Source organism: Gymnoscopelus microlampas, assembly GCF_963454915.1.
Source record: "Gymnoscopelus microlampas genome assembly, chromosome: 19".
NCBI lineage: Eukaryota > Metazoa > Chordata > Actinopteri > Myctophiformes > Myctophidae > Gymnoscopelus > Gymnoscopelus microlampas.
Genome location: NC_139956.1, coordinates 69,908 through 83,671, shown reverse-complemented (window position 1 = coordinate 83,671; position 13,764 = coordinate 69,908). Strand labels below are relative to the sequence as shown.

The window sequence follows — 13,764 nt, the reverse complement described above, 5'->3', positions numbered from 1 at the left end:
ACATCACTGTCTTCTTCTTGTAGCCGTGGTGCTGGAATTGTCCCCTACCCTTGTCCCTGCATTGTGCTGCATGTGTGTCCATTCACTGCAAAGCAAAGTAGGTCTATGCTGTTATTTTTAATGATTTGAAAACAGTGTTTGCATTATGTTCAAATACTAGGGCTGACAACTAATGTGTTTTGTCTGTTTCCTTAAAGGGACCAGTCCAGCCACTGTTTTCCACCGTTATTTTGATTGATTTTGATTTGTTTATTTGAGTTTATTCATTTGAGGTACAGTAGTTAGGCAGTAGTTTTAGATTTGCATTTATAGTGACATTGTTTTAATTGTTTCTCTCTTCTTCTTATGTTACAGTAACCGTGTTCAAGGCCGGGTCCGCCCTGTTACACACGCTTCCATTCCTCTCTTGGGACTGCACTGTGGGACCTTTGGGTTTTATTGGTGTGTATGTAAAATCGTGACACTGCATGTTTTTGTATTGACTTTTATAATTATTTTATATTGCATGAGTTTGGTGCCAGGCCTGTCCCCTTCGCTTTCCCCCAATAGTACCCTGTAGTATTGTGTGTACGGGCCGACCCGCCCTTCCTTATTAGAAGAGAAAAATAACTTGTCACTTTATATCCTTGCCCTATTGACTATTGCCTGATATTTTAATAATCCATGTCATTACATAATTGTTTAATAAAGTATGTTATATTTTGACACAAACTGCCTCCGGTAAATTGTTCCTGTCTAAGGGAAAGTGGTTATAGTACACTGTGTTGAACATTCTACGGTTCAGGGGTTCCTCCTGCCCCCTCCACAAGCGGGAGGTGGCGTAGTCAGGCATATTACAGTATTATTACTCAGTTACTACACTAGCTTTCATCTGTAGTCCCTGAGCAGGCTGTTAAAAGTGGTGATATAACTATCCATACAAAAACGGTTGTATTAATAATACCATACAAGACCAGTAGACATAGTACAGGAGACAGAACAATGATATTTTATATGTTGGTGGACTTTACTGAGACAATGGCAAACAACGTAGTATAGAGTAACATGAGTTTAACTCTAGAAGGAGATGCTGTTGTAATGTGACTGTTTTACTAGCAGTAAATAGACATTCATTTGACGCACTGTTTGGTTCAACAAGTGTTTATCTGCACCGAGCAGCATTGTACTGGGTTGACTAATGTTAGAGGACGACGCGGTTTTGTTGTTTGTTGTTGTTTCTCTCCCCGAACCTGGCAACTGCCATGTCCGCTTATTGTAAGCGGATGGTCGCGCTTCTTTTGGGGCTTGTTTTGGGGTTGAAAAGGACCGTAATGAGAGTAGACGGTACACGGTCGTGCGTACCGTGTCGGTCGCGCATGCGCGCCACTCAAACAATTGTATATTAGGATCATATTTATGCCCACATTTGCCTCTAAATTGTGGAGAAACTGTCGATGCGGAACCAAACTGTCAAGCAATTGTTTCCGCCCAGACACGTTTCACTGTCGCACATGCTAAAAAATAGCAGATCTACAAGCTCACAACGCGTCGCAGCGCGACGCGTTGTGAGCTTGTAGATCTGCTATTTTCAAATAGACTATGTATAAAATAAGGCTAAAGTGGTTCAGGTATGTTTTATAATGTAATAATTTATATCTTAAAAGTAACTAGTAACTAAAGTTTTCAAATAATTCTAGTGGAGTAAAAGTACAATATTTTTCCTCTGAGATGTAGTGGAGTAGAAGTAAAAGTATTGGAAATTGGAAATACTCAAGTAAAGTAGAAATACCTCAAAATTGTACTTAAGTACAGTACTTAAGTAAATGTACTTAGTTACTTTCCACCACTGCCTTTTAGCTCGAGACCCAAAATAAATATGTCTCCCCGCGACCCAAACTAGTGAAAATAGCCGATCTACAAGCTCACAAGATGCGACATGTTGCGAGCTTGTAGATCTGCTATTTTCACAAATTCTTTAAAGTACTTTTCCCCCTCTAATTAATTGATTTTTAAATGTATTTGTATGCTTTTGTTGGGAATGTGTTGGGAATGTTTTGATAATCTTTTGAAATAATAAAAAAAATGAGGAAGTTTGGAAACACAAAATAAACATATTTACTCGCGTGACCCATACAACACGACCCACATATGGGTCCCGACACACTGTTTGGGAAACGGTGGGTTAGAGTACCTCTTTCTCAAGTGGTATGGTAACGGCCGTCTCTCTTTTGTCATGAGGCGGATCGCTGCTTGGAACAAGATAACAATAAAATCAACAGCAAGGGAAAAGCTCCGGGTGATCTCCAAAGTATTGCAGCTAGTTTGTTATGGTTTGCTAAATGACTTACAGTACGTGAAGTGTGTGTTTTATGTTTTTGGGTCTTCATAGTGGCTCCTAATCTAAGCTCTTGTTTGATTTCAACTCGCATAGATCACTGTCATTGGACGCTACGGTAGCACCAATGCCCGGGCCAAGATGCCATTGGGCTTCTACTATGGCCACACCTACATCTTACCATGGGAGAGTGAGCTGAAGTTAATGCACGACCCGCTGCGGGGAGAGAGCGATGCAGCCAGCCAGCCAGATGTGGACCAGCACCTGGCCATGATGGTGGCACTGCAGGAGGACATCCAGTGCAGGTGAGCCAGGACATGAACCACTCCCACAGTTACATCACTCTGGTTACTTTACAAGTTAGATAAAATGGTGAAAGCAGCTGACCACACAAGCCAGTACCGTCCACACTGATTCCAATCACTTTCATAACCCATTTGTTTAATGTAATTGGAAGTTATAAAATAATTTTAAGAGACTCTTGTCTCTGCCTAGACTAGAGGAACAGCTCCGACAGTGGCGCACACACACATGCTCACAGGGAGCAGCCCCAACTCGTAATGTAGTCACAGTGAGAGACAGTTTCTTGTCAAAATCAACTTTTCTCGTTTCACAGCTTGAAATTATTTTAAAATAATTACTTTCTACACATAAAGTACTGGAATGTCTGCACAGCAGCACCCAGTGGCGTCTCCACTCCATCTTGTCAATGAGTAAACAATCACCATTCTATTGGAGCTGTCGGCTCACAAGGCAAGTCATTTCGGGGGAAGAGGAATGCTCATTTTGGTTAATTTGTCGTCCCGTTTTGGTCGTACCACAACAGTTATTCGCACAAAATAATACTCACAATTATATTTTGAAGTCACACAGATGACATTTCGGGCGAATATGCACAATTTGAAGCCCTTTAGAGTCCATGGAAAGTGCAGTGATGTGTCTCTTCTTCGTCCCTCTTCCCATCCAGGTATAACTTGGCGTGCCACAGGCTGGAGACGCTGCTGCAGAACATCGACCTGCCGCCGCTCAACAGCGCCAACAATGCCCAGTACTTCCTGCGCAAGCCCGACAAGGCTGTGGAGGAGGACCAGCGTGTCTTCTCCGCCTACCAGGACTGCATCCAGCTGCAGCTCCAACTCAACCTGGCCCACCATGCGGTCCAGAGGCTACGCGTGTCCCTGGGCGCCGGACGCAAAACGCTTCCAGAGGCCGGGGCCACGGTCGCAGATGCACAGGAGCTGATTCAGAACTCTTCCACCGAGCAGCTGAGGACCATCATCCGCTACCTGCTGGACACGCTGCTCAGCCTGTTGCACTCCAACAACGGTGAGGAGAATGGTGGGTGGTTCAGGCAGGGTGATGGGTTTGGGTGGGGGGGGCTGTGATTCATTTGAGTGTTTTGTGATTGAGTTTAACTGCATGTGTTATTAACCACATGACATCTAGCATCCCTACTATGGTCATAATAGACAACTTATATATAGATATATAGTATAATTGGCAGCCACATACAGTATGTAATAGGGGTGCACAGTGTGCACTACATTCTTATGTTCTTAACAGAAATTGAAATTAACAGAAAATGAAATTGTACACGTTTGACTCTGAGAGTGTTGGATAGTTTTTGTCTAGATCAACAAGATGATGTGGTTTCAAAGTAAAATATATTTTTAAAATTTGTTTTATTTCTGATAGGTCAGTGTAGAGAGACAGGAAAACAAGGTCAGAGAGTGAGGAGAGCCGTGTAAGACGCGCTCACTAGGAGAATAGAGTATGGTGTGTGGCTGAGTCACCAGGCACCCAAGTATTTTGACCTACTTTTAATGGACATTGGAGATGCATATTTTATGCCCCAAAATGTACTTAGGGGGGACCGGGACCAAGTTGTAAATTGGGAATGTATGCCCCACCGTTGTTATGCAATACCCATCCCGTTGTACCTGTTGTCAGAGTTCTCGCTGTACCCCTTTTTTAGAGTACCCTGTGTGGCACTGGTACCCGTTACCACACTTTTGGATGTAAATCGGGAGCAATGCAGGACTTATGTTGACAAAGAGGCTCATAATGTAACGCAAAGCTCTGCGAACAATTACACAGAGATTCAGTATGTCCTCCGCAGACCCATGGACTGTCAAGACACAGATATTTGTGTTTTTTTCGGTTATCGGAAAACCGTTGGTCCAAGACACTGCACACCTCTGTAATCTGGGGGACACAGTGTCTTGCTCACGCCAAGTTTGAGGTGCATCGGTTAGACGGCCCACAAATTATGCCACACACACACACACACACACACACACACACACACACACACACACACACACACACACACACATTCCGTAAATAGATAGATAATTATACAAGTACATTTGGCAGCCACACTTATATCCATGCAGTTGAATAAAAGTAGCTTTCTCAAAGTTGTCCAAGGTTAGCTGGGGAGCTCTTGGAGCTGTAAAAAACATACTAAACAATGTCCTCCTTAACAGTCAGTCGTCTAATCTAACATAGTGCACCGTTGTGCAGATTCACACGGCTGCTTTCATGAAAGGGAATAATGCATCATCTCCCTAGCGGCAGGCTCTCGCCGTTTCTTTGATTGTCCTATGCCTCTATCCAGAGTACACTGAAGACATGTTAAAAAATGCCTACAGTAGCCTCATTATTTCTCTAGCCTTGTGGTTGGCTCTCCCCTGGTTGCCTCTGCCGTAGATATGTAAATGACTGATGCTTGTGAATTAATGCTATACAGTATGTAAGGAACAAGACCGGTTCTAATAACGGTGTGGCTTCCTTGTTGGATCTATGATGTAAAACTAAGCCTTTTAAAAAGATAAAAACTAAAGCAAACTGTAAATCCACTAACAATGTATTAAAAATAAACTTAAATTGAAAACAAATATTCCAAATAAAATAAAAATAGAAACTAATGAAAAATGAAAATCAATAATAACCTTGGTGTATTGCACTCGCCCCTGTCTTTTTTTAATCGCTATGGCAGACGGTTCTAAATCTGATTTAGATCAAACTTGGCAGATGAGTTGGAGGTAGGATCAGGACAAAGCTGCAATTTGATTTTTTGTTTTTGGTTACATTTATGAAAGTTCAAGGACACAGTGCAAGTTTAGCCCTATGCTTATAGTATGTGGTGCAGTTGAAATAATGATAATAATATAGTGCATTTAACCCATCCTTAGTAACAGGAGCAGTGGTCCTTCGGTTTCCCAGGCGGGCTCTCTCTCTCTAACCATTCAGCTATGGCCGTTGTAATTAATATTTCGATTAATGAGTAATGGTCATTAGAATGATAAAACTCAGTCCTTTTGCTCATGATTAGTTTTTTAAAGCCATTCGGACATTTTGCTCTTGTCAAATACTTATTCAGTCACTTAACACCTATTCTGTCTCTCTGTCTACTCTCTCTTTCTCCCTTCATCTGTTTCTCCCTCCTTATATATCTCTCGTTCCGCTCTGTCTTTCCTCCCTATGTCTCTCTGTACTCTCTCTCTCCCCCTCTTTCTGTCTTTCTCTCCATTCTTCTCCTAGGCCACGCGGTACCCTCGGTACTCCAGATCACCTTCCACGCCCAGGCCTGTGAGGAGCTCTTCAAGCACCTGTGCATCAGCGGCACGCCCAAAATCCGTCTACACGCGGGCCTGCTGCTGGTGCAGCTGTGTGGTGGCGAGCGCTGGTGGGGACAGTTCCTCTCCAATGTCCTGCAGGAGATGTACAACTCAGAACAGCTGCTCATCTTTCCCCAGGACAGGCAAGAGAGGGCACACAAGCTTCACTATTCCGTTTCATAATTGACTGATTATTAAAATTAATTGTTATGACGTGACAGTAGACAGTGTTAAGAGTGATATACAGTGGTCACCAGTCCAATCATGCGCGATCTTCAAACGGCCGCCTATTGGCCGCCATAGGACTCCATCAGCGCCGTTAGGTACCTTTTAAAGTTGACGCCCACAGATTCTTAGCGCCTCCCATTGAAATGATCAGAACGTGTAGTGTGGCCGTTAAGCCACGAGGTGGCGCTTGGTACTGAAATGTACTTAAAAAAATTAAGAGTAAAAGTACTCGTTATGCAGAAAGTCCCTTTTCACATGTTGTCAAAATCGTCATGTCATAATAGGCTACATTATAGAAGGTATATGTCTATTTATGAATAGATTAATTTAAGTAAATACATTGATTCATTAATGTAAAAATAATCTGGGCTAATAATAATAATTATTATTATTAGGGTAATAATAATAATAATAACTAGGCTACAAAGTATTGGCATCAAACTGTGCTTAGTTCGTTTTCAAATAATTGTAGTTGAGTAAAATAACTTGTGGTTAATGTATGTTTTGTAATAATAATCAAAATGTGCAAAGTAACTTGTAACTAAAGTTTTCAAACACTGACTGCGCATCGCATGCGTCTGTATATATACTATTAGTACCTCCTACTCTTCAACACAGATCAGATAGCCTAGTGGTTAAAGCTAACGTTCGGCGATTAGACGGCGCGTGTTCGAATCCCACGCTATGAACTTGTTGAACTGCTTTTTTTTAAAGCTAGAAACTTGAACCGTGAAGGCCTACGTACTATATGTTCCTCTACAAATTAGACAGCCTAGTGGTTAAAGCTGAAGTCCAGCAAATTAACTGAATAAAAAAATGTCCTGTCCTTAATCAATAAAATGCTGGAAGTGGAAATGGTGAATATGATACAGTTGCGCAGCGGAGCGCACTCGTCTATTAGTTTGTATTGGCCAGCGCGTTATAGATATATGTATGTATAATGGATAGGGATGGAGCTCGAAAACCGGGTCCATTAAAGGCTGTAAGCGTCCATTTGGTTCCATTTGTACACTTTGGGTGGTTACGTCGTTGTGTTTACATGTGCGGTGCAGCGGTGAAAGAATGGCGTCAACTAGTGAAACGCTCAAAAGTTTCACTCGTCCTCTTCTACCCAAGGTAGCAAGTCTCCGTTGACAATTTTAAGAATCCAATTGATAATAATCCGTTTGGGATCTCCCTGTGAATGAATAACTAGTGTTGCTTGAGAGCGTGTCGTCTTCTCAGTCTATCGTTGCCGAAAATGGCAGATCTACAAGCTCACAACGTGGTGCGAACAGACGCAGTGTGAGCTTGGAGATCTGCTATGTTTGGTGCGTGACACCGTCGTACGATGAAGTATAAATTGCGCTTTTAAAGTGACGGTACACCAGTGGTGGAAAAAGTACTCAAATTCTTTATTTAAGTAAAAGTACCAATACTGCTATATAAAAATACTCTGTTACAAGTAAAAATCCAATATTAAAAATGTACTTGAGTAAAAGTACAAAAGTATTGGCATCAAAATGTACTTAAGGTAAAAGTACTAAATATTTGAAAATAGCCGATCTACAAGCTGCACAACGCGTCGCGATGAGACGCGTTGTGAGCTTGTAGATCGGCTATTTTCAAATAGCCTATGTATAAAATAGGGCTAAAGTGGTTAATGTATGTTTCATTATATCATAGTTTATATCTGAAAAGTAACTGGTAACTAAAGTTTTCAAATAATTGTAGTGGAGTAAAAGTACAATATTTGCCTCTGAGATGTAGTGGAGTAGAGAGAGAGAGAGAGAGAGAGAGAGACAGACAGACAGAGACATGTTGTCCCACGCATCACTAGGGGGGGTCCTTGGGCGTGTTCCAGGGGTCCCCAGCAGGCTAAACCACTTTAGCCTACATCTATTTGAAAATATCCAATCTACAAGCTCACACGTTGTGAGCTTGTAGATTGCTATTATCTCTCTCTCTCTCTTTCTCTCAAAAGTATTGGTATCAAAACGTACTTAAATTAAAAAGTAAAAGTACTCGTTATGCAGAATGTCCCGTTTCACATGAAAATAGCAGATCTACAAGCTTGTGAGCTTAGTTCTGCTATTTTTAAATAGCCAACGTTTATATAAGGCTGAAGTGGTTAATGCATCTGTGACACACAAGCCACCACAAGCAGGCGGACCTATATTCACACCTCAGGCCGCCTGGATCATTGTTATATTGGGATGACTACCCCCATCCCCCTCTAACCGCTGACTGTAGCCTACATGTGAAGGTCTAAAAGTCACCAAAGTTGTTCTGTGACAACAATAATCACTGAATGAAATGACACGATAACGCAACCAGTGTTGCCATGTATCCTTATTATAAGCGACCTGTTTTCCTATAAAGTTGCTTGTAAATATATATTGGTAATTGCGGGCTGCTTTTTATTTGTTGAGAGTACACTGTAGGTTTATTAAGTATATAGTGCTCAAGTGGCCTTACTGGCCACGTCTTTTGAGCGTGTTGATTGCTTGGGCTTGTTTTCATAGACCTGATTGCTTATTTCTCTCGCAAAATCTGACAACCCTGGTCGCAACACGTTACTCTCTTCTACACACATCTCAGAGGCAAATACGCTGCTGTGTGAGGGGGGGGTGGGGGGGCGGAGAGGAATGGGGATATTTGTAGCCCAGACTGATAGGGTGTCGTTGATAAAATGTTCTTAAAAGGGAGATTTTTTAGGTTGACATCAAGAAGGGCCGGTCAGCTCCCTTCACGGACACTGAAAACAACAAAGGAGAGCTATTCCTTTCTCGCTTCAGTTGAGAAGTGCTGTGTGAGGGGGAAGGGGTGCGGGGAGGAATGCAGCCGCTCCATTTAAAAAGATATACCAGGGACCCCCATAAGAGAAGATGTTTTACAGATCTGGCAGTGATTCTCAACCATTTTAATTTCAAGGACCCCTAGTTTGACATGCATTAGGGCTACAGATCCCCATTTAATGGCATTTCTATCACTTGGACCGCAATTAATATTGTAAAATCTATGTCACGGGTCCATTTGGTTCCATTTGTACACTCTCAGAGTTACAGACCCATAAGGGTCCATTTGGTGCCTAATCTATCATTTAGCTGCTTTGAGAACCAATGCCTTAGACGAGAGACACAACGGATTGGATATACTTCTCCATTCCATACAACGGTGTTTTACCGGAGTTGTGATGCTGTTGAATTGTGATGGTCCTCTGTATGCTAATGACCTTGACTGTGGCTTCACGGCTTGGCCATTGTTCTCACAGAACAAGTTTGTCCAGCGTTCAGACCCATGCAGCTAGCCTCAGTGCATAATGAAGAAGCTGCTGCCAGCAGAGAGAGAGAGAGAGAGAGAGAGAGAGAGAGAGAGAGAGAGAGAGAGAGAGAGAGAGAGAGAGAGAGAGAGAGAGAGAGAGAGAGAGAGAGAGAGAGAGAGAGAGAGAGAGAGAGAGAGAGAGAGAGAGAGAGAGAGAGAGAGACTCCGCTTCCAGTAGACTACTGGTCCATTCCAGTGGTATGCAGTATGTTGTCCAGTGTAGTTATATTATTTTATTTAGTCACCCATGTACCTGTATAAACCATGTGCTGTTGCATGCACATGAAAATGTAGGCCTACTTCAAATCTCAAAATCGGCCGGGCTGGATTTGCATCTGAACAAATACATTGATAGAACACCCCCCTCCCCCCTCAAAGAAAGCCCTTCCCTTTCCCCAATAATGTTTGCAGATGGGCAATTTTCAGCATAGGCTACTGTAGTATTGCCTATAGATAAGACTGGGGATTTTACAGTGTAGCCCAGACTGATTGGGTGTCGTTGATAAAATAGACAAAATAGCAGATCTATAAGCTTGTAGATTGGCTATTTTTGGAGTTATAGGTGTGTAGAGGGGAAAAAGAGCAGCAAAAGTTTATCTGAAACACAATTTTATACAATGTAGAGGGGGTCCCTGCTTCATCTCTCTCTCAAATAGGGGGTCCTTGGCCTGAAAACGTTGAAGACCCCTGCTCTACAGGGAACTACTTGATATCTGGCTGCACGGACAGACACAAGAATCACAGCTGCCATTAATTAGTGCTGTTCAGTGTTGATTGCATAGTGGTCAAATTGGGGTGAACGAGCCATCGTTAACTTGCTTTGAAGTTAGGCTGTAGTTAAGAGCAGCACTCTCACTTTCTCTCCCTCTACGTGTCTGTGTGTGTGAGAGGAGGGGGAGGAGGGGGGAGTTTAGCAGAAGCTCGCACTGCCCTGAGACAGAGAGAGAATACTTCTCCATACGGCGGTGTTTTACCAAGATTTTTCATGTTTTCTGCACTCTGTCTTGTAATCCGCGGACGGCTTTGAAATCCACGGATGGCCTTCAAATCCGTGATAATTTCCGCGATCGCGGAATCGCGGATTCCTGGGGGGACTAATAGTATTACAAAGTTACAAAAAATGTGCATGGCAAAAAATAACCCGAAAACCTACCACTTCCATACTGAATGGGAGGAAGACTTTTTTTCCCCCCATTCCTGCGTTTGTCTAATATGCAACGCCAGCGCTGCTATTCCAAAGCCCTGCAAAAAACACAAAGTAGGAGCCTACAAACGTATTTAACTAATACATATTATAGTAATATTGACTATAATAATACTCATAATAAAACATATTTATTTATCAAATGCCCGAAATGTATATAGGGCTGAAGTGTGTTTTGTGATAATAACCAACATCTACAAAGTTGGCTACTAACTAAAGTTTTCCAATAATTATAGTGGAGTAAAACATACAATACCCCCCCCCATACTGTATCATATCCACCATTTAACTTCTACTTCCAGCATTTTACATTTTATTTATTAAGGACAGGACATTTTTAATTCAGTTCAAACAAGAAAGAACAGCTTGTAGATCTGCTACTTTTGTAGAGAAATACTTTACCCTGTACCTTCACAGTTCAAGTTTCTAGCTTTCAAAACAGAGCGGTTCGACAAGTTCATCAAGTGGGATTCGAACCCGGGCCGTCCAATCACGTAATGTTATCTATAACCACTAGACTATCTGATCTGTATCAAAGAGCATATTGTACTTATACTATATATACATACGCATGCGATGCACAGTGAGCGTTTGAAAACTTTAGTTACAATTTACTCAGGCTATCTGATCTGTATTGAAGAACAGCACGTACTAGTAGTATATATACAAACGCATGCGATGCTTGAAAGTGTTTGAAAACTTTTACTTTTTAATTTAAGTAGCCTACGTTTTGATACCAATACTTTTGAGAGAAAGAGAGCGAGAGAGAGATAATAGCAATCTACAAGCTCACAACGTGTGAACTTGTAGATTGGATATTTTCAAATAGTAATAATAGTAATAGTAATAATAATAATAATAATAATAATATAAGACGTCTGTCTGTCTGTCTGTCTGTCTGTCGGTTGTACTTTGTAGATGTTACAATCTATCGTTAATAATACAAATTAGATTTAAAGAACAACAGTGACAACAGTGGTGTAAAGTAAGTTATTTTATTATTTTACTCCACTACAATTATTTGAAAACGAACTAAGCACATAGTTTGATGCCAATACTTTGTATTGGCTTTGTAGCCTAGTTTTACTCAGTAATATTTTTAACACAGGCCTTTTACTTGTAACAGAGTATTTTTATATTGTGGTAAAAAACGGGACATTCTGCAATATATTACATATTACTTTTTAGTTACTTAAAATAATTGAACAATTAAATAATCTAGATTTTTTATTATTATTATTATTATTACCCTTATTATTATCCGCCAGATTACTTTTGAGACACAGAGATGGCAGATGAGCAGGCAAGACCATTTGCTTTCCTCTTTAAACATTTTAGCTCTCTTCTGCCACCCACTGTCCACCTACTGTATTACAGCAATGAAAAATTGAAAACACGCCCCCAAGGATAGCCACACCCCCAACCTTTCACAACCTCAGGATATGTTGGGTAATGATAGGTACCTTTCAGAAACTGTGATGCAAAGATGAACAGGTCACCACTGTAGGGTAGGATCATCAACTATCCCTATCTTCTATGTCATTTTCTGCAAATAATACACAAAACACACATTTTGTGATGCCAAACGTGTCGTTTTACAGCATTATTCGTGCATTCCATATTTTTTGCCACATATCAGAAGAAAATTAACATATAGGGTTTGGTAAAATACAGTTCTGTTTATGTCCTGTGTCTGACAAATTGTTATCATGGCTTATAAATGGTCAATTACTTGCTGATAGTAATTCCATGATGTTTATGGCTCATCTACCCCAGGGTGTTCATGCTCCTGTCCTGCATTGGCCAAAGATCCCTCAGCAACAGTGGTGTGTTAGAGGGCCTGCTCAACCTCCTGGACAACCTGCTGTGTCCCTTACAGCAGCCTCAGGCTGCCAGCCAGAGGAGGACTGAAGGTAAAGAAGAAACACCTGACACACCATTCCGCACAACTACTAGCTGGCAGTATCTCAGTGTGCTGTACAAGCAAGCCCGGTCAAAAATCACTGTACTGAAGTTGAGCCAAGTTCAACTTCTACTGCCACACTGTGAACACATAAATGCTCTCAAAGGCCTCTGAGTTGAGACAAAGGCAAGTTTATGCATAGCACATTTCAACAACAAGGCAATTCAAAGTGAATTGAGAACATTAAGAGCATTAAGACGATGTTTAAAAGAAACGCATATCGTAAAAGACATTTGAATACAATTATAAATGGTTATTAAAGAGTTAAGAGAATAGGCAATAAGTATAAGCTAAAATAAAACTGATAATGTACGAGAATAATGGTACAGTGCTGTACAAGAAATGAATCAAAAGCCTCAATAAAAGACGCCTGCAAACAGAAAAGTCTTCAGCTTTGATTTAAAAGAACTTGACAGCTGTAGCAGACCTGCAGTTTTCTCAGTTTGTTCCAGATATGTGATACGTAAAAACGGAACACTTCTTCCCCATGTTTATTTTTGTCTCTGGGGACAGAAAACAGACCTGTCCCAGACGACCTAAGAGTTCTTGATGGTTCATAATGTAGCAGAAGATCATAAATGTATTCAGGCCCTACACTATTCAATATTTTATAAATCGGTAGTATTATTTTGAAATCAATTGAAATTCACCTCTGAGTCCATGACTTCACCAAGAGGTGAGGTTTTGAGCTCACTGAAAACTTGGGGGTGTTGCCTCTATTTAGGGCTGTCTACTTAGATTTGTTATGGCTATAAGTATAACCTAAGGCACTGCTTTGAGGAGGTAGCTCTCAGAACAGTGAAAATACCAAGATGTCAAGTATTACTAAGATGATTGTTAAAAACATCAACTGAACCTTAACTCCATAAAAGTAAATCTAGAGAAGGATAAGGTACCTGGTTCAGTGGTTCCATAGTGTGAGGAGTTAAGCCCTTGAAATAATTGCTACACAGGTGATTACAATTGTAAGAATCAAAATGGTTTATTATCCTTAAACTAGTTTACAATTATTGATGAGCCTATTAACCAACCAGAATGAATTGTCATATACAAAAATAATACTCTACCAGCGGTTACAGTTCAATTCAGAGCTCTGAAGATACACTCCTCTCGAGCTAGTCGAGAAGTT

At 41.0% G+C, this 13,764-nt stretch overlaps 1 protein-coding gene across 1 annotated transcript in view; it reads left to right on the top strand.

The window, feature by feature from the left end:
• Positions 1-3,466: 3,466 nt before the first annotated feature.
• The window catches only part of LOC311035139 (dual E2 ubiquitin-conjugating enzyme/E3 ubiquitin-protein ligase BIRC6-like), a gene marked incomplete at both ends in the record, with an annotated part of 28,799 nt that continues 18,501 nt past the window's right edge, over positions 3,467-13,764 (top strand). The window contains 4 exons of the mRNA XM_084043221.1: positions 3,467-3,479; positions 3,521-3,652; positions 5,861-6,080; positions 12,449-12,585. Coding sequence (XP_083899347.1) covers positions 3,467-3,479; positions 3,521-3,652; positions 5,861-6,080; positions 12,449-12,585 — 502 coding nt within the window. The remainder of the gene's footprint in view (positions 3,480-3,520; positions 3,653-5,860; positions 6,081-12,448; positions 12,586-13,764) is intronic.